This window comes from Hyperoodon ampullatus (genome assembly GCF_949752795.1).
Source record: "Hyperoodon ampullatus genome assembly, chromosome: 3".
In the NCBI taxonomy this organism is placed as follows: Eukaryota; Metazoa; Chordata; class Mammalia; order Artiodactyla; family Ziphiidae; genus Hyperoodon; species Hyperoodon ampullatus.
In genome coordinates this window covers 49,945,629-49,965,263 of record NC_136916.1, presented here as the reverse complement: position 1 = coordinate 49,965,263, position 19,635 = coordinate 49,945,629, and the positions used below count along the sequence as shown (strand labels likewise).

The window sequence follows — 19,635 nt, the reverse complement described above, 5'->3', positions numbered from 1 at the left end:
TAAGAAATGTACAGACAACAATAATAAAATCCAAATGTGGACTCAAAGGTTGAATTCTAATCTATCAGGACATTCTCTTAATTTAGGGTGAGGAACAACACATTCCTGTGATAATTCATTATCTTCTTAATTTAAAAAAATCACCACGACATTTTTCAATAGTAAAGTCTTGGCTAGAGCATCAAGCATTGAAGGAAAATTGTTAAGTCTTCTCTCATTCATAAAACGAAAGGGATAAAAGCCTTTCAAAGGGGGCTTCCCTGGTGGCGCAGTGGTTGGGGGTCGGCCTGCCGATGCGGGGACCACGGGTTCGTGTCCCAGTCTGGGAGGATCCCACGTGCCGCGGGGTGGCTGGGCCTGTGAGCCATGGCCGCTGGGCCTGCGCGTCCGGAGCCTGTGCTCCGCGATGGGAGAGGCCACAACAGTGGGAGGCCCGCGTACCGCAAAAAAAAAAAAAAAAAAAAGCCTTTCAAAATCCAGGGAGGGCAGGATATTCCATTGAATTTAGAGAAGTGGAATAAAGTGGTAAAAACTGTATGTAATACTTTTAAAGAGAGTGTTTTCAAGACTCCAGGTAAACATTTAGAACCATGAAAACACATTTCTCGGCACATGCACGCCATGAATAGAACAATCCTGAATGCAGGTACAGCCTGGCTACAGAGGTATCCAGTTCCCGGCCCCACTGGCAAAACCACCTTTGAAGTCCATGTCCCAAGTCCCTTCACATTGGAGCTTCCGGCTTCTGCATCTGTTGGATTTGCTTCTGTAGCTGGTCCTTGTCCAGCTTCATCTTGGCTTCGAGAACTTGCCTGAGGGATCCTATGCTTTCATAGATGGCTGTAAACCCTTTAAGAAAAGGTAAATTTCATAGGACTTAATATTAAAAAACAAGCCTGTATCAAATCTACAGCAGATAGTAATAACTGATCTGGGCAAAAGATATCAATAGATACTAAAACTACTGGAATAAAAGTTTGATGGGAAACAGGATAGTTACCTAGTTTCAGAGTATCTCCCTACAGATACAAAGGGAAAAAGGAAATATTACAGTGGAGAAATCTGACAGACATTACTTTAATCAAGAGATCAAAGCTAACTTCACCAACACTGGGAGGAACCAACATCATGTATCCTCGATAAGAAAACCCTGGGAAGGACACATCACTTCTGTGGCACTGCTGTTCAAAATGCACACCCTGAATCTAATTAAAAGGAAGCAAACAGACCCAAACTGTGGGACATTCCACAAAATGCTGGCTTGTGTTCTTTAATCATGACAACATTACTGTGGTACTGATCTAGATGAAAGGAGACTAAATAAAGAAACAGGATAACTAAATGTGATATGTGATTCTGGATTAGAACCTGGACTGGGGAAGGTTTGCTGTAAAGGAAACAATGGTGAAACTTGAAAATTGAGTATCGAAAAATATTTCATCAATATTACATTGTAGGGCTTCCCTGGTGGTGCAGTGGTTGAGAGTCCACCTGCTGATGCAGGGGACATGGGTTCGTGCCCCGGTCCGGGAAGATCCCACATGCCGCGGAGCGGCTGGGCCTGTGAGCCATGGCCGCTGAGCCTGTGCATCCAGAGCCTGTGCTCCGCAAGGAGAGAGGCCACAACAGTGAGAGGCCCACATACCCGCCCCGCCCCCAAAAAAAGTTACATTGTACCATAGTTACTTAAAAGAATGTCCTTGTTCTTAGGGTATATACATTGAAATAATATAGGGGTAAAAAGGTATTCTGGCTTCTGCAACTTACTCCCAAAAGATTTAGGAAAAAAAATTATATTCATACACACACTCACACATTAAGCAAATTTCAAAAGTGTTAACAATTGGTGAATCTAAGTGAAAGATGTATAGTTTTTGGACTAGTCTTAACGGTTTTACTAAATTTGAAATTATTTCAAAATAAAAAACTAAAAATAGAAAAAATTCCCAATCAAAAGGTAATTTTGTATTATTCTATATTCGTATTGGTTTTTTTTTAATTTATTTATTTATTTATTTTTGGCTTCTTTGGGTCTTCGTTGCTGCGCACGGGCTTTCTCTAGTTGCGGTGAGCAGGGGCTACTGTTCGTTGCGGTGCACAGGCTTCTCATTGCAATGGCTTCTCTTGTTGCAGAGCATGGGCTCTAGGTGCACGGGCTTCAGTTGTTGTGGCTCATGTGCTCAGTAGTTGTGGCTCATGGGCTCTAGAGTGCAGGCTCAGTAGTTGTGGTGCACGGGCTTAGTTGCTCCGCAGAATGTGGGATCTTCCTGGACCAGGGATCGAACCCATCCATGTCCCCTGCATTGGCAGGTAGATTCTTAACCACTGCTCCACCAGGGAAGTCCCCTATTGGTTTTTAAAATAAGTGTCAAAAACATCTTGTCTTCATTAGCATATTTAGAATTTTCTCTCAGAAAATTTTCTTTATGTAACAATTCATGAAAAAGAAGTATAAAAACTACTTATTAAAAATAATTTTGTTGGGAATTCCCTGGTGGTCCAGTGGTTAGGACTCGGTACTTTCACTGCCGAGGGCCTGGGTTCAATCCTGGTCAGGGAACTAAAGATCCTGCAAGTCACGTGGTGCAGCCAAAATAATAATAATAATAATATTAATAATAATAAATGAGTGAGTTTTAAAAAAAATAATGTCCTTACTGAATGAAAAGATACAACATATTACTAAATAAAAGAGTAGGTTACAAATCAGCATGTATTGCATGAGCCTGTATTTGGAAAAGCATATATATATCCTGTATGTATAGAAAGATAATATACATAAAAAATAACTCTGGGTAACAGGAGGTTTTGTTGGTTTTTTTTTATTTTGTGCTTTATGATTTTCCACTAAGAAGTCCGTTTTTGTAACAAGAAAAAGTAAATCTTTTTAATTTTTAAAAGGCTCATATGCATTTCTTATTAGGTACTAACTATTCACAACTTCAGTGATATGTTGTATAGCTGATAATAAATCCACTCAGCAAATGATGCAAAGTTAACCATCAATAAAATATTCAAATACCATATTCTACTGGCCCAAAACACCAAGAAAGAAAATTCATTTTTATCTTCACAAGTTCTAAAATTCAAAAATTTAATGGCATCTTCTCCTTAAATAAAATAGTAACCTTGTGGTGGTTACAACAAAATTATTCTTGGGATAACTAACTACTTTTATCTCCATGTGGCCAAAATAGAACAATTCCATGAAGAAAATTCACAGAACCAAAAAACTGGAAGGAATCAGGAGATAATATAGTTCCCCTTCCCACACTACCCAACTGTCTTCTCTTTCCTGACCATGGTCAACAAGTCTTCACTTAAATACTTTCAGTAAAGAGCTCTCAGGCTCACAAAGCACCTGTGTCTTTCTAGGACTGTTAACTGTAGATACTTCTGCTTCATACTGAGTTAAAATCTGTCTTCAGGTAACTTCCAGTTATTGGTCCCAGTTCTGTATTCCTGAGTTCAGATGATAAATCTAATCCCTCCTTTACCTGGCAGCACTTCAGAACTTAAAATCATCTGTAACACTGTCTTCTAAACAAGTGTGGAGGAATGGGCCCTGTGGACTTTTGAGCAGAGGAAAATCATTCATTGCCATGGTGGGATACTGCCAGCAGTATAAAATAAGCCTTCAAAGGCCCCTCAAAGATATATGCTTTATATATATATACATACAAAATGCTTTTAACAGAGAAGAAAACAACGCATTTTAGTTTTAATAGTATTTAATCTTAAAGAATAAAAATATTCTCTTTAATTTTGTTAAGATTTCATTTTGTCTTATTCCCTATATATTCTCTAGTTCTTTGTTGCTAGATTATACAATGGATCAAATAAGCATTGGAGACAAATTTAGTAAATATAGAATAAAGAAAGTATTTAAGCCTAAAAAATAAAAAGATATATGCTTATTTCTGAGGCATATTGACCTTGGCTTTGATCAGAAAAGAATGTGCAGATGGCACTAAAGAAAATGTACATCAGTTGCAAGCTAAGCGATTTTAGGTTTGTTTGCCTGTCTCTCGAGGTCTATCTTCATGTCCTTGGCAATGAAGCAACATTTTCATTCAATATACCACAGCTACTTAGAAAATCACCTAAGGACACTTCATCAGCCAGGTTTGTGGTAGTTGTAGGGTAATACTAATTCATTGGCTTTTAGATCAAATAGAAAATGACCCAGAGAACTGTTTTCTTTTTGGCCTACCTGCATCAACTTCTGCTTTTATTTCCTTCATGTCCTCGGTCATCTGTAACTCAAGCTTGCTGATTCGCCCATGCACCTTCTCCTCTTCTTGTTTTGTCCTCTGTACCTCCATATTCTTCTTTTGACTCTCTTCTATTTTGTCCAGTCTGGCTGACATCTGGCTGAGCTTCTTCTCCATGTCCCTTTCACTGGCTCCCTGAGATCCATGATAAGAATGGCACCTGATTATTCCAAAGAGTCTGATGCATTCGCATCAGTCATAATACCATTTAAGAACAATCTGCAGGGAACAGAATTGCAAAGGTTGCTTATTGCTCACCCCAATATCCATTCTCCCCTTCTTCCATAACAGATCCCTGAATTTCAGCTGGCTATAAGGTCACCCAGAGTAAAGACTACCTTTTCTATTGTCTCCTGAGTTTGCTGTGGCCATATGATTAAGTTCTAGCTAATGAGATATAAGTACAAACATATGTGGCAACTTCCAGGAAAAGTTAAAAAATAGCTGAGGCATATCCTTGCCTCTTCTTTCTTTCTTCTGTTCTTGGAATTAAGATGTAATGGCTGGAGCTCTAGCAGCCATCTTGAACTATGAGTACAAGGGTCACTCTCTAGGACTGGCAGAGAGTTAAATCAGAAAGATCATGGGTCACTGAGGACTGACAAGCTACCACAATAGCCCTGTGATTCCTACACCCAGACTTCTTTTATGTGAAAGATAGATAAGCTTCTATCATATTAAAGTCACCATTATCCTGGAGTTTATTGTTAGTTATTAAGCCTATCTAGATGTAAAAATAGTGCTCCAAAGACCTAGAAGCCTACAAATGTATTATTATGAATCTAAGTAAATCAGAAGATCTGATAAAAATATGGAGATATGTAAAGAAATATTTGAAACAGAATATTTTCTTTCCTTTCCTCTCCACTATGCTTGGTTCTTATAAGAATCTGGGTCTGCAGGCAAGCTTTAGAGGCCAAGACTGCAAACATCAAGCTGTAAGGGGGCTACAGCATAACAAAACTCTCTTGATGTGTTCAGTGCACAGTCTGCAATTCAACAGCTCAGCATCGAGAGAGAGCAGAGCCAGAGATGCAATCTACACCAGTCACTTATGCTCCATCAAAGTCCAAGGGGAGGAAGCAGTGAAAGAAAAGAGAAGGGAGAGGGAGATGGTCAGGCTAGATAACCAAACCAAAAAACAACTGCTTGCCAAGTACTGATATTGAATACTACATGTGCAAGGCTTTCTTGATATGATTTTTTAGTAGTTCTGCAAACGTTAGTTCTGCAGGAGAGTGGGGTAAAATGAGAAGGAACATGGGAAAGAAAACTGGATTCTGTTTAAATCTTGCACTGTGACACCTCATACTGGGTTTATAGTTTGATGGAGGGGCTTGGAGGGAGAAATCTAGTCAACACTGTTTCTACCAGATCGCAGAATTAAAACAAACTAAGATGAAGTATGTAATTGTAAATGCAGCTGGACAATTTGGTTCATTAAGGTCTTGATTTGGCTTCATCTTAGCTGAAAGTACTGAAAATTTCTACTTAGTCTTTGTAACCAAAACAAGTCAAAGTGCTCTGTCTCTATATAACAAACACAAAGAGTCAATATGAACCATGGAAAGAGATTCTAAGGCAAGAAACAACTGTAACAGCTTAATGTGGTGCTAAATAAATCAATGATAAGTTATGAGGTATTATTCAAACATTGCAGGCCCCACCGAATAACTTGACTATATTTATGGCTGAACATCAACACCTACACTGTTTTCCTTAACAACCAAGGAAAGCTGATCGATTTTCTGTAAAAGTTCTTTTTCCATCCGTTCTTGTTCCTGTTGCAACCAATTCCGTGCAGATAAAATCTGGTTACTGAGTTCCTCAATTGTACCTTTAAATCTAAAATAAGGAAGTTAGCAAGTTAGTCATAAAACCATTTTAATATGACATCAAATAGTCTCAGTCTCTGACTATCAAATCTCTCAGAAATATATCAGCATTAAGTTCAGCTCACTCAGAATTACATGCTTACCTTTTTCTTAGAGTTGCACTTAGCGCTACATTGGGAAGGGCAGAGAGAAGGAGGATATAACAGAAAAGCACCTAATAATACTCCCACCCGTGCACAGCTGACAGTGTGGACACCAAGGTGTCACACAGTGACAGAGAGCCACGCCACGTACTAATCTTTGCAGTTCAGAGGGTCCAGGGTGCTCTTGGCTCAAAGGACACAGTAGCCTGGCTCCCCTCCAGGCTCCCCTCTTGCCCTGGACTCTTCCTCCTTCTCCCTCTTAACTCCCAGGACTGGAGCCTGGCTCCCTATCTCTCTAATGTTCTACAAATTGCTCTTGCCCCATACAGATATTTCTTAATTTAAACCAAACAGAAAATTAAAAAAAAAAAACAAACCCAACTTCTATTCCTATATAACTCTCCCTTTCCACATACCTTAAAGTAACACCCCTTTTATTTTATATTTAAATATTTAATAAAAATTTAATAAAATTTATATTTAAATAAAATCCCCCCTTTTATTTTTATTATGAAAGTAATAAAAGTACACAAGAATATATGTGACTTAATAATAATAATAAAATGAACACCCCCTGTGGTAGAAGCCCCCAATTCTCTGCAGTATCTGTTCTCCTCTTCTTCCTTATTAAGAAACCCTCAAATGTGAACTGGATCCACAGCTACCTAGTCAAAACTACACTTCTCAGCCTCCCTGGCAGCTACGTGTGGCCCTATGGCTAAGCCAGGGAATGGGACACATGAGGAAGTGATAAGTGAACTTCCTGGTCATATCATCAAAAACAAAGCTTCTCAGCCTTACCTGGGCAGGAAACCAAGCCAGCAGTCCTGCCCAATTATGGAGCCCCACATAACCTGGGAGACTGACCATGGAGCACAGCAGCTTTACTGAATTCATTTATTCTAATAGTTCTTTGATGGAGTCCTTAGAGTTTTCTCTATAAGATCATATCATCTGCAAGCAGGGATAATTTTGCTTCTTTTTTTCTGAATTGAATGCCTTTCATTTCTTTTTCTTGCCTAATTGCTCTGGCCAGGAGTTCCAGCACTATGTTGAACAGGATTGGTGAGAGTGGGCATCCTTGTCTTGTTTCTGATCTTAGAGAAAAAGCTTTCAAAATTTCATCATTGAGTATTAGATTAGCTGTGGGCTTCTCATGTGTGGACTTTATTATGTTGAGATACATTCTTTCTATACCCAAATTGTTGAGAGTATTTATGATGTTGAATTTTGTCAAATGCTTTTTCCACATCTATTGATATGATCGAATGATTTTTATCCTTCATTCTGTTAATGTGATGTATCACACTGATTGATTTGTGTACATTGAAACATCCTTGCATTCCAGGGATAAATCCCAGTTGATCATGGTGTATGATTCTTTTAATGTGCTGTTGAATTGGTTTCTTAGCATTTTGAGATTCTTGTTCATCAGGGATATTGGCCAGTAATTTTCTTTTCTTGTAATGGCTATCTGGTTTTGGTATCAGAGTAATGCTGGTCTCGTAAAATGAGTTTGGAAGGGTTCTCTCCAACTTTTTGGAAGAGTTTGAGGATGACTGGCATTAATTCTTCTTTAAATGTTTGTTAGAATTCACTCACGAAGCTATCTGGTCCTGGACTTTTCTTTGTTGAGAGGTTTTTGATTACTGATTTAATCTCCTTTCTCATCATTGGTCTGTTCAGATTTTCTGTTTCTTCATGATTCAGTCTTAGTAGGCTGTTTCAGGAATTTATTCATGTCTTCTAAGTTATCCAATTTGTTGGCATATGAGTGTGCATAGTAGTCTCTTATGATCCTCTGTATTTCTGTGTTATCAGTTATAGTATCTCCTCTTTCATTTATAATTTTATTTATTTGAGTCCTCTTTCTTTTTGTCTGGGTTAGTCTAGCTAACGTTTTGTCTATTTGGCTTAACACTTAGTTTTATTGATTTTTCCCCCAATTGTTTTTCTGTTATTTCCTATTCTCTATTTCATTTATTTCTGGCCTAATCTTTATCATTTCCTTCCTTCTGCTATCTTTGGGCTTAGTTTATTCTTCTTTTTCTAATTCCTTGAGATATAAAGGTAGGTTGTTTATTCAAGGTCTTTCTTTTTTCTTCATGTAAGCATTTATCACTGTAAACTCTCCTCATAGAACTGCCTTTGTGGCATCCCATAAGTTTTGGTATGCTGTGTTTCCATTTTCATTTGTTTCAAGATTTTTTGAATTTCCCTTTTGATCTTCTTTGACCCACTGGTTGTTCAGGGGTGTGTCCTTTAATTTTCACATATTTGTGAATTTTCCAAATTTACTCTTGTCATTAATTTTTAGTTTCATACCATTTTGGTTTGAAAAGGTACTTAACATGATTTCACTCTTCTTTAATTTGTGAAGACTTGTTTTGTCACCTAACATATGATCTATCCTGAGAATGTTCTGTGTGCACTTAAGACGAATGTATATTCTGCAGCTGTTGGATGGAGTGCTCTATATACGTCTGTTAGGTCTCTAGTTGGGTAGGGCTGAGGTGTGAGTGGTGGGGGACTGCTGGCTGGGCTCTACGGTCAGGTGATCCTACTGGCTGGGCTCCCAGGGAAGGCAGGGCTGCTGGCTGGGTCACACAGTCAAATGGAGCCACCAGCTGGACTCTGCAGTTCCCTCTGGTCCGGTGGGGTCACTGTGTTCCCTAGCATGGTGCTGGTGCTGGTTGGACTCCATGATGGGGCCTGAGGCTCCACAACTGGGCAGGCTGCTGGTTGTGCACCCCTGATGAGTAAGGTCACTTGCCGGGATCCCTGGTCAGGCAGGGCCACCAGCTGTACCCTGCAGTCAGGTGGAGCTGCAGGCTGAGCTCTGTGGTTGAGTGGGGTTGCTCTCTGGGCTCCCTAGTCAGGTAAGGTCACTGGGTATGTTCTGCTTTTAGGAGGGGTTGTTGGTTGGGTTCCTTGTTTGGGCAAAGCCAAAGGCTCTGCTCGGCAATCAAGTGGGGGCATAGGCTGGGCTCCACTTCTAGGGTTATAGGCTGGACTCCAAGGCCATCTGGGTCACTGTTCAGGCTCCCTGGTCAGGTGAGGCAAGAAGTTACATTTTATTTTCAATGATTATATTTTCTAGAAGCTCAATTTGGCTGTTTGTCAATTCTGTTGGGTTTTTTTCTGGCCACACCATGTCACTTGTGGGATTTTAGTTCCCCAACCAGGGCTTGAACCCAGGCCCTCAGCAGTGAGAGCACAGAGCCCTAACCACTGGACCGCCAGGGAATTCCCCTGACTGTTCATTTTTGGTAAGCTCTTATTCCTTAGTTGTACCTTCAAAATGTGTATGTGTGTGAATACCCACACATACACATACATACATATATACACACACATCACTTTATCCACAAATTCCTATATATGCAGTATTTAGAAGTCTAATTATGCTTATTGTTGTTTCTTCTCACTCTATTACTTATGTGATTTTTTCCCCTTGTGTTGGCCTACAATTTCTGATGTGGACCATTTTTAAAGTCTTTACTGAATTTGACAATATTGCTTCTATTTTATGTTTTGGTTTTTGGCCGCGAGGCATGTGGGATCTTAGCTTCCCTGGCCTACAACTTCTGACTCTACATTCATGTTCCTTAGAATTTCTGTGGGAAGACTTGAAGACTGAGCATTTGCATTTGCTTCTGCCAGGCATCTCGGGCCACTACCAAATCAAGATCATTCTAAGATAAATTACTTGTTCTGGATTCTTCAAGGTGCTTGGGTAATGTGAATTCTAACTCTAAATCCAAGTAAAGGTTGTACTGTGGTCCTGAATTTTCAAGGAATACCTTTTACCCTTCTATCCAGAATCAAGATTTCGACAGGAAAGTTTCCTTATGATGTCTCTGCGGAATATTTTTTTTTTTCTCCTAGTTCATCCAACCAGGGTTTTACCTTTTGGGTCTCTAACCTGTCCTTCTACCTTACACAGGCCCCAGGCTTGTTCCCCTTACCTCTGTGAACAGCCTTTGTGTCTAGACTTCTGGACTTTAAATTGTAGGAAGAAAAATAAAGATGTCATGACTGCTAATAATATCTACTAAGGAAGAAAAAATACTAAGATATTTATTTTCTTCCTGTGCAATGGAAGGAAGGGGATGGGAGATCTCTCTGTACTTGGCAAGATTGCAGAATCTATGAGAAAGAGTGACGTAACTCAGTAATGATATAAATACAGATAATTAGAGGAAAGGAAACATGGTTTTCATAAGAGAATTCCTGTTAAATCAGCATTAACCCTAAAATGGCATTAAGCATGGAGAGAATGAGATACAAGAACCAGGAGAATAATAAATTTAAAACTTCCACAAGCCTCTAACAAAGTTCCATACTGAAGTCATCTTTAAAAAAATATAATAAGTCAAATACACAAACAAACACACACATACACATATATGGTCACTACTGGCTCTGCTCTGGCAGGAAAATGCCAAGCTCATGAAGATTCATGACAGGGAAACGTGTATGGTTCTGTGACTGAGCAGAAGAGCAGCAGATGAGTTTCACTGGGGGCAAGTCCAGTTTAAAGTGTCACTAAAGCACAATGCAAAGTGTAACACATTAGAGGGTCCTAACTAGACAGCTCAGCAGCCCCTAGGTGCAGACCTCTCTCCCCTAGATGCCTGCAACAATGCCCACCCCCCAGCCGACGTCCCCATCTCTGCTTCAGCCCCTGTGATCCATCTTCCAACTGCAATCAAGGCCATTTAAAAAAAATAACATACACATCTGACTATATCACCCTATCTGCTTAAAATCCTCCAACGGCTCCTTATTGCTCCAGGGAAAGAAACAAGATGTCCTGAACACGGTCTACAGGGCCCTGCATGCTGGCCCACCTCCTCTCCAGCCTCATTCCCCACCAACACGCTCTGTTCAGCCCCCTCTGCACCCTGCAGTTTCCTTCATGTCACATGCCTCCCGCGACGGGCTATTCCATCTCCTGTGTCTTCACCTCACTCTTTCCCTCGTGAATGCCATTCGTGCTTCAGCTCTCACTCCCAACATCGCCTCCTCCGGAAGGTCCCACAACCAGGCTTCTGTTACTCATTCTCACAGCACCACCATACTAGCTTCCCACGGCTACTGTGACACGTCACCACACACTTGGTGGCTTAAAACAACACAGTCATTCCCTTTTGGTTCTGAAGGCCAGAAGTCTGAAGTCAGTTTTCACTGGAGCAGAGGTGGTCCCTTCTGGAGGCTCTGAGGGGAGAATAGTTTCCTCGCCTTTTTAAGCCCCTAGTGGCCGCCTGTCTTCCATGGCTCATGGCCCCCTCCCCCATCTTCATAGCACATCACACTCCAATCTCCTCTTCTGTTGTCACGTGGCCTTCTCTCCTGATTCTGACCCTCCTGCCCCTCTTATAGGGGCTCTAGGGACTATTACATTGGGTTTACATAGATAACACTGTATCATCTACTCATCTGAAGATCTTTAATCTAATCACATTTGCAAAGTCCCTGTTTGCCATGTAATATTCACAGGGATTAGGACGTGGCGATATTTGGAGAAACCATTATTCAGCGTACCGCAACCACGTATCTTTCCTTCAAAGCACTTACCACCATTAGTGATAATATAGCGTGCACCACATTGAGTGTGCTATATATTTAGGTCATTTTTCGATTAATACTCTTCAGCTCCCTAGACTATCAACTCCACAAGGATAAGAACAGAGCCTGTTTTTCTTCATTACTGGATCCTCAGCACCTAGGCCATATTCAAGAAATATTTGTTGGATAAACAGATGGGTTATTATCCAATCACTAAAAACAATAATTAGGAAGGTAAAGTGGCAACAGGCTACAAGGAAATTTTCCTGTGAACTTCCATTATGGTTTTCACTTTGTTTGTGCAATAAATAAAAAACAAAAGGGAAAAAATTATAGTACTGAGTAAGCTCATGAAGAACTTCAACCAAAACCGATGTTTCTAAGTTGATGACTCACTTAGTATCCAAAAGCTGAAGCTGGTGGTTACTGTCTCTGTGGGACATCTTCAGTTTGGTGCTTTGCTCGGATATCGACAAGTCCACTCTGTTCAAAAGCTGAGAAATCTGGAAAAGAAACTTTGCTTGTAAATGTCATATCAAACCTTTTCAGAGGTAATTGCAGAAAACATTAGTGAGCTGTATTCTAGTCAATGGCATTAAATTCAATCTAATTTCATAAATTCATTTAGGAGTCCACCTCATCTCTCCACTTCCATTTTCTTTTATACACACCCACCAAAAATCAAGACCAGGGGCTTCCCTGGTGGAGCAGTGGTTAAGAGTCCACCTGCCGATGCAGGGGACATGGGTTCATGCCCCGGTCCAGGAAGATCCCACATGCCATGGAGCGGCTGGGCCTGTGAGCCACAGCTGCTGAGCCTGCGCGTCCGGAGCCTGTGCTCCCCAACGGGAGAGGCCACAACAGTGAGAGGCCCGCATACCGCAAAAAAAAAAAAAAAAAAATCAAGACCAGAGGAATTCCCTGGTGGCCTAGTGGTTAGGATTCTGGGCTTTCACTGCCGTGGCCCAGGTTCATTCTCTGGTCAGGGAACTGAAATCCCACAAGCTGTGTGGCACAGCCAAAAAAAAAGAAAGACCAGTAGCACTGCCAAAATATTCATCATGCACTGAGCACTTAACTACAGGTCTCTGATGAGCAAGCCCAGCTTCTGCCCAGGAGCACTACTTCCCCCTGCTGGCATATGTGTGGTTGCTAATGTGCTACCATTAGTGTGGTTGCTAATCACAGAATGGAATTCTTATCACTTACAAATTCCATCAAGGTCCCAGATTTACCTCCGTATCAAGTTAAGTTACCAGAATATATAATTTTTAAACTATAACCCCTCTCACTCCTTTGTCCCACTACCTATCCATTTCCCTTGTCTTTTTACTAAAATGTATTGAATAATATAAAACTAGCCCTTTATGAAATGCCTTTATTTTCTGCAAAAATTCTGATGTTCAATGTTCCTTAATTCGAGATTCACGGAATAAGTATTTATCAGATCCGAAGCAAAGAAAAATTATGTCTCTTTTTATGGATTTCTATATGTTTTTTACTAGAAAGCTTAGTATTTTGGCTACTAGAAAGCTTAGTATTTCCTTAGCATCTATTTTCTGATCTGATAATTCTGTCCTCACATTTCTTTAGAGAAAATTATTGGACTTATTTCATTTTATTCTTTTTTTCAAGGTTTTATAATAACTATTTTTTACATAAGTAGCTTTAGATCCTTATCAGAGGTAGCTAGCACACAAGTATGTTTAACCCAGTAAATTGACTAGATACCCCGTTTTATTGAACAGTCTATCTTTAAATGAAGAATAGCAAGTAAGGCAGACACTGTAGGGAAAGTCCTAGAAGATAGGCCCCATTATGGCAAAGGGGAACTTCTAAGAAGCCAAAAAACAAACTGTGAAATGCCAAGAGTTTTGCTTTGAGAAATTAATCTGTGAATTGCAAGGTGGAATACTCTGAAATTTATTAGCCAGCCTACTCTCTAGCTTTGTTTTAATCTTTTCCCACATACAAACTATGTGATGAGGTAGTCCATAAGTCTCATGAATAAAGTATCTATTTCCTGAACCCCAACTGGGACGAGTGCCCTGTAAAACAATGCTTTGATCACTTATGTGTGTAAGAAGTAGTTTTGGAGATATAATTTAGAATTTTTGGAACATGTTAATTGTTTGAAGAATGAGGAGAAAGAATCTTTAAAATTAGGATTGTACTGAAAAATCTTGGCATTTTGGTCGCATACTTACAAAGGGCCACTCCAGTGAAACAGAAGGAGGAAGAAGAAAAGGGATGCTTATGCTGGGTGCCCTACCTAGTTTCTCATGCAGGAAATAATCAACACCATGTTATTCTTCGATAAGAACAAATATTCACTTTCAAAAAGGTACCTGAAACAGGTCATACCTGTCCCTCTGCATCTTTGATTTTCGTTTCCAAGATCAGCTTGGCAGCTTGCTGCTCTTTGTTCAAGTGCTGGAGCCCCTCATAGGTCGTTTTGTGCTCAGCAGAGAGTCTGGCTATGCTGGCGTCACATCTATCCGGGCAAACGACAAAGATAATTCTTATCAAAGTCTTCAAACACGCGCTAAAGCTTCCTTACACACTATAAAGTGCATGACCCCACTCGAAGAAACTGCACTATGAAACATGCCTTTTAACAGAGTTCTGAATGAATTCGGGGAGCTGCTCTCATTATGGTTTTTAAGTTAAACCACAGGGATGTTGCTTAATAAGACTAGAGATGTAACCATCAAAGCAACAAAGTCTTTCCAATGCTCACAAGTACAAAACTGAATATGCAGTGAGAGCCCAATTACAAAAGCTTACACAGTGAGCCAGATGTGGTCTGTCGCTCTGTAGTACCACTTCCGCCCTCTCAGGTTCGGGGCCTCTCTGGATTTTGGAGGCAACTTCTACTACATTTGAAAGTACTATTCCTAACCTTTTACCAAACCACCTGTAAGGCTGTATGCTTTGAGTGTGGTTCAGAGCAGAAGGCTCTACAGCTGGTCCCAGCTGCTCTGCCCTTGAGCCTTACAACTTGGCAGTTCCAAAGGTGCCCAAAGTTTCTGCGGCAGATAAGCTGGGTTATGAAGCCTCTGTCAAACCCTAACAGCAGAGTCACAGAATGACCCCCTAGGAATTGAGAGCAAAGTCATGCCCTGTTCCAACACAATCATTCCTGCTTTGAGAAGGAGGAGCCAGCTTGCTACTGGGCTCCAGGAGAGACTGCATGCCTAAGCAGGGGTCACTGAGTGACCATGCAATCTGGGCAGCCCATCATGAACACCAAGCCATAGAGGTGGGCATATGGGCAGCACTCCGTCTTGGAGGGAAAGGGATATATAGACGTCAGGCTTAACAGTCCTAAAGGCATAAGTAAATTAGAGGAGCCCAGACTCCTGTGGCCTCTACTCTTACTACTGCCAGTTTCCTTCAACTCACATGTATGGCCTGGGATCAGATGAGCTTAAAATACAAATGTTTAAAGTACTCAACAATCAAAGATAGATTAACATCCATCAAGAGAACTCTAAACTATTTTTTTAAAAAGCAGAGATGAAAAAAGAATAAGGGGTTAAGAGAAAAAAACCAGAAATCCTAGAAATAAGCTAAACAGTTTTCTTAATAGAGCTGACAAACATGACTGGACATGATTGAAGATAAAATCAGTGAATTAGAAGATAGTAGCAAGGAGCTCACTCAGAATGCAGCAAAGACAGACAGAGATTCAAAACATGAAAAAATAGTTAAGAAAGATGGAGGACAAATAAAGAGATGCTAACATCAGTCAAAGGGAGATTGAGAAGTCCCAAAAGAAAAAAATGGAGAGAAGGGCAAAAAAGCAATATTTGAGGTGTGAGTGCTGACAACTTTCTAAAACTGAAAAAAGACATGTGTTTTAAAGTATTCAATGAATACAAAGTGGCATAAGTAAAAATAAACAGAGCATGGTGAAATTCAGATAACCCATGATAAAGATAAAAATTTTTAAAGCTACCAGAGACTAAAGACAAAATGACTTTTTTGACTGACTGTAAGATTGACAGCACACAGTTGATATCAGAAGACAGTAGATATCAGAAGACAATAAATATCGTAAGATGTTGCAGAAACAGCTTCTAAGGATTGAGCGGAAACAACCTATCATGCAAGAATAAGTACAAAATAAAGACAGTTTTAGACATACAAAGATTAAGAAATGTATCACCCACACAGCCATACTGAAAAAGTCATTAAATAATACACTTCAGTAAGAAGAAAAGAACACCCAGAGAGAAGGAGTAGGATGTAAGAAACAACAGTGAGCAAACTGAGAAAAATTTTGGAAAATTTATTGTTTTGTAGACTCTGAAGAAAGTAAACTACCAGTTCAATTATTCCAAACTTCTTGAGTCCTTACTTGGTATTGAATCACATTTTCTCTAAATTGAACAACTTGTTTAGCTTAATCATTTGGCTAAAATGCTACAGTCTTTTTTGGAAGTAACAGAAAAAAAAAGTATTAGGATAAAAAAATGTTTAATATTGACTAAAATATTTTTTAATATTTTAAAACACAATCTGACAAACTGCATATATGCACTTTCTAAATTTCAATGTTCATAATAAAATAGACACAAAGCAACAATTATGTCACTATCTTTCTATACTGGAAATCTTTTTTAATGTTTAATGCTCCATGCTGGCATTTGTACAATCATGCTATATCGCACACTGTAGGTGGAAAAGTATATTTTATAAGCTTTCTTGAGGGCAACTTGGCAGTATATACCCCAAATCTTGAAACATGAATATATTTCTATGTATCTTTCAATCTAGGTATTAACCCCAAAGAAACAAAAGTGTGAGCAAAGAAAAATCAAACTAATTAAATTCTGTATAAATTCCTTGAACAATTTCCTGTTTTAGGATAAAACGAAAATCCTTTAAAACGCTCAGAAAGAGTTGGTCCCAACCCACTTACCTCCCTGCATCATCTCCTATATTCTGTCCCCTTTTTTCCTCTGCCCTCAGCCACACTGATTACACTTCAGGGCTTTGAACTTATGTCACTCCTTCCCACTTCAAGGCCTTGATGCAGGCTGTTCTCTCTGTCTGCAGTGTTCTTCCCTGACCTTTTCACCTGCTTAGTTACTATTCATCCCTCAAGCTAAGCACACAAGTCACTTCCTTATGGAAGCCTTCCTGGAGCCCCCAGAGTAGATCATGTACAGCAAGTACACACTTTCAGGATGCCCCATATTTCTCTTTTACTGAACTTCTTATAATAAACATTTATTATTATTACTATTACTATTATTATGATTATCATTAATCTCTTAATCCTTGTTCCATGACACGTTCTCATCATTAGTCCATGCATGGGTCACTTCATTCAGTTAATTATTTTTTAATAACTGCTCCTATTCTGAATCGTCATCATTCCCTTGTTCTCCTTTTAAGACTATATTGCACACATACACACACATATGCATGTGTGTGTATATATACATATATACATACATATATATATTTCGTGAAAGTATGTTATGTGTGCATTAGTTGAATTCAACTTCTAAAAAGCCATTATGTCATATGTAATATTTTGATACTTATTGTTTTCACTTATTGCTAAGATTCAACTATATTGTTATATGCCATTGTAGTTGTTCATTTTAACTATAGAATAACATTCTACTGTTTGTTACAATTTATTTGTCCCTACTCCCACTGATGGGCACTTTGGGTTATTTTGGGATTTTGCTATTGTGAACAATGCTGCTATGAACATGCTCTCCTGTGGTACAAGTACAACCATGTATCTCAGGCAGAAATTGATGGATCACAGACTATGTGTATGTTCAACACTGGGAGGTAATATCAGACCCCACTAATTTATACTCCTACTAGCAATGGGTAAGAGATCCTAGGCACCTGCACCCTCTCTAATGCTTGGCATTGTCAGATATTTCAGATGCCAATCAACTGGGTGTAAAAAAGCATATATTGTTATGTTTTTAAATTTTCATTTCAACATTAACCAGTGATGTTGAATCTCTTCACAGGTTTATTGGCCATATGTGTTTCTTCTTTGGTAAGATGTCAGTTCATGTCTCTTACCCACTGTTATACTGGGTTGTTTGCATTATTCTTATTAACTTGTATGAGGTCTTTATATATTCTTGACACTAACCTTTTACCATCCAATATCTTCCTCAATTTGTAACTTCTTATTTTCTTCTTTAAGAATGATGAGCAACATTTTAAATTTTAAAATAATCAAATCCATCCATGCCTTTTGTATCAATAAGAAATCCTCCGCTACCTAAAGGTCTAAAACAGGGGTCCCCGGGCCTCCCTGGTGGCGCAGTGGTTGAGAGTCCGCCTGCCAATGCAGGGGATACGGGTTCGTGCCCCGGTCCGGGAGGATCCCATATGCCGCGGAGCGGCTGGGCCCGTGAGCCATGGCTGCTGAGCCTGCGCATCCAGAGCCTGTGCTCCGCAACGGGAGAGGCCACAACAGTGAGAGGCCCGCGTACTGCAAAAAAATAAAAAATAATAATAATAAAACAGGGGTCCCCCAACCCTCGGGCCACGGACCAGTACTGGTCCATGGCCTGGTAGGAACCAGGCTGCACAGCAGAAGGTGAGCGGCGGGTGAGCGAGCGAAGCTTCATCTGTATTTACAGCCGCTCCGCATCGCTCGCATTACCGCCTGAGCTCCACCTCCTGTCAGATCAGCAGCGGCATTAGATTCTCATAGGAGCGTGAACCCTACTGTGAACTGCACGTGTGAGGGATCTAGGCTGCGTGCTCCTTATGAGAATCTAATGCCTGATGATCTGAGATGGAGCTGAGGTGGTGATGCTAGCACTGGGGAGTGGCTGCAAATACAGATTATCATTAGTAGAGAGGTTTGACTACACAGAGACCATAATAAATCAACTGCTTGCAGACTCATATCAAAACCCTATTACTGGGCTTCCCAGGTGGTGCAGCAGTTATAAGTCCACCTGCCAATGCAGGGGACACGGGTTCAAGCCCTGGTCCGGGAAGATCCCACATGCCACGGAGTAACGAAGCCCATGCGGAGCAACTAAGCCCGTGGGCCACAACTACTGAGTCGGCGGGCCTAGAGCCTGTGCTCCACAACAAGAGAAGCCACAGCAATGAGAAGCCCACGCACCCCAATGAAGAGTAGCCCCCGCTCGTTGCAACTAGAGAAAGCCTGCACGCATCAAGGAAGACCCAACGCAGCCAAAAATAAATAAATAAATAAATTTATATATATAAAAAACCTATTACTGAGTGGTAAGTGACAATTAAGCTGCATCTGGTGGCAGGCTTTACAGTGGCAACTGAGTTGATGTACTTCAATTGTAGAGCTGCATTTGGTGGCAGGCTTTAAGTCAGAATCCAACACTTATTTTAGTCCACGCATGGCCCGCCCATTATTTTATTTACCACTTCCATCCACGCCTCTTTCCCACACTGTGCACTTATCTCAGTCACAGTTTTGGTAAGCCCACAAGCTAACCCTAGCCAAAACGAGTAATAAACAAACACTGCTGCAGAGCTTCTTTGAAAAGACCCAGTGATGAGACAGCAGAAGCCTCTAAGACTGCCAACAAAAAGAAAGCTGCATTTAAAAGAAAATACCAAGAGTCCTACTTAAATTATGGGTTCATCGCAACAGGTGATTCACATTCTCCAAGCCCGCTTTGTATAATACGTGGCAACTGGCTATCCAACAAAGGCACGAAACCTTCAAAACTGCTTCTCCACATGGAGACCAAGCACCCTGCATTAAAAGACAAGCCTTTGGAGTTTTTCAAAAGAAAAAAACATGAACACGAAGAACAGAAGCAA

At 40.2% G+C, this 19,635-nt stretch overlaps 1 protein-coding gene across 1 annotated transcript in view; it reads right to left on the bottom strand.

Annotated features, from left to right (window-relative positions):
- Positions 1-612: 612 nt before the first annotated feature.
- FAM81A (family with sequence similarity 81 member A) overlaps positions 613-19,635 on the bottom strand; it is a gene marked incomplete at its 5' end in the record, with an annotated part of 51,920 nt that continues 32,897 nt past the window's right edge. The window contains 5 exons of the mRNA XM_079699967.1: positions 613-849; positions 4,214-4,409; positions 5,984-6,119; positions 12,220-12,326; positions 14,188-14,317. Of these exons, the coding sequence (XP_079556093.1) occupies positions 725-849; positions 4,214-4,409; positions 5,984-6,119; positions 12,220-12,326; positions 14,188-14,317 (694 nt within the window). The 3' untranslated portion in view covers positions 613-724. The remainder of the gene's footprint in view (positions 850-4,213; positions 4,410-5,983; positions 6,120-12,219; positions 12,327-14,187; positions 14,318-19,635) is intronic.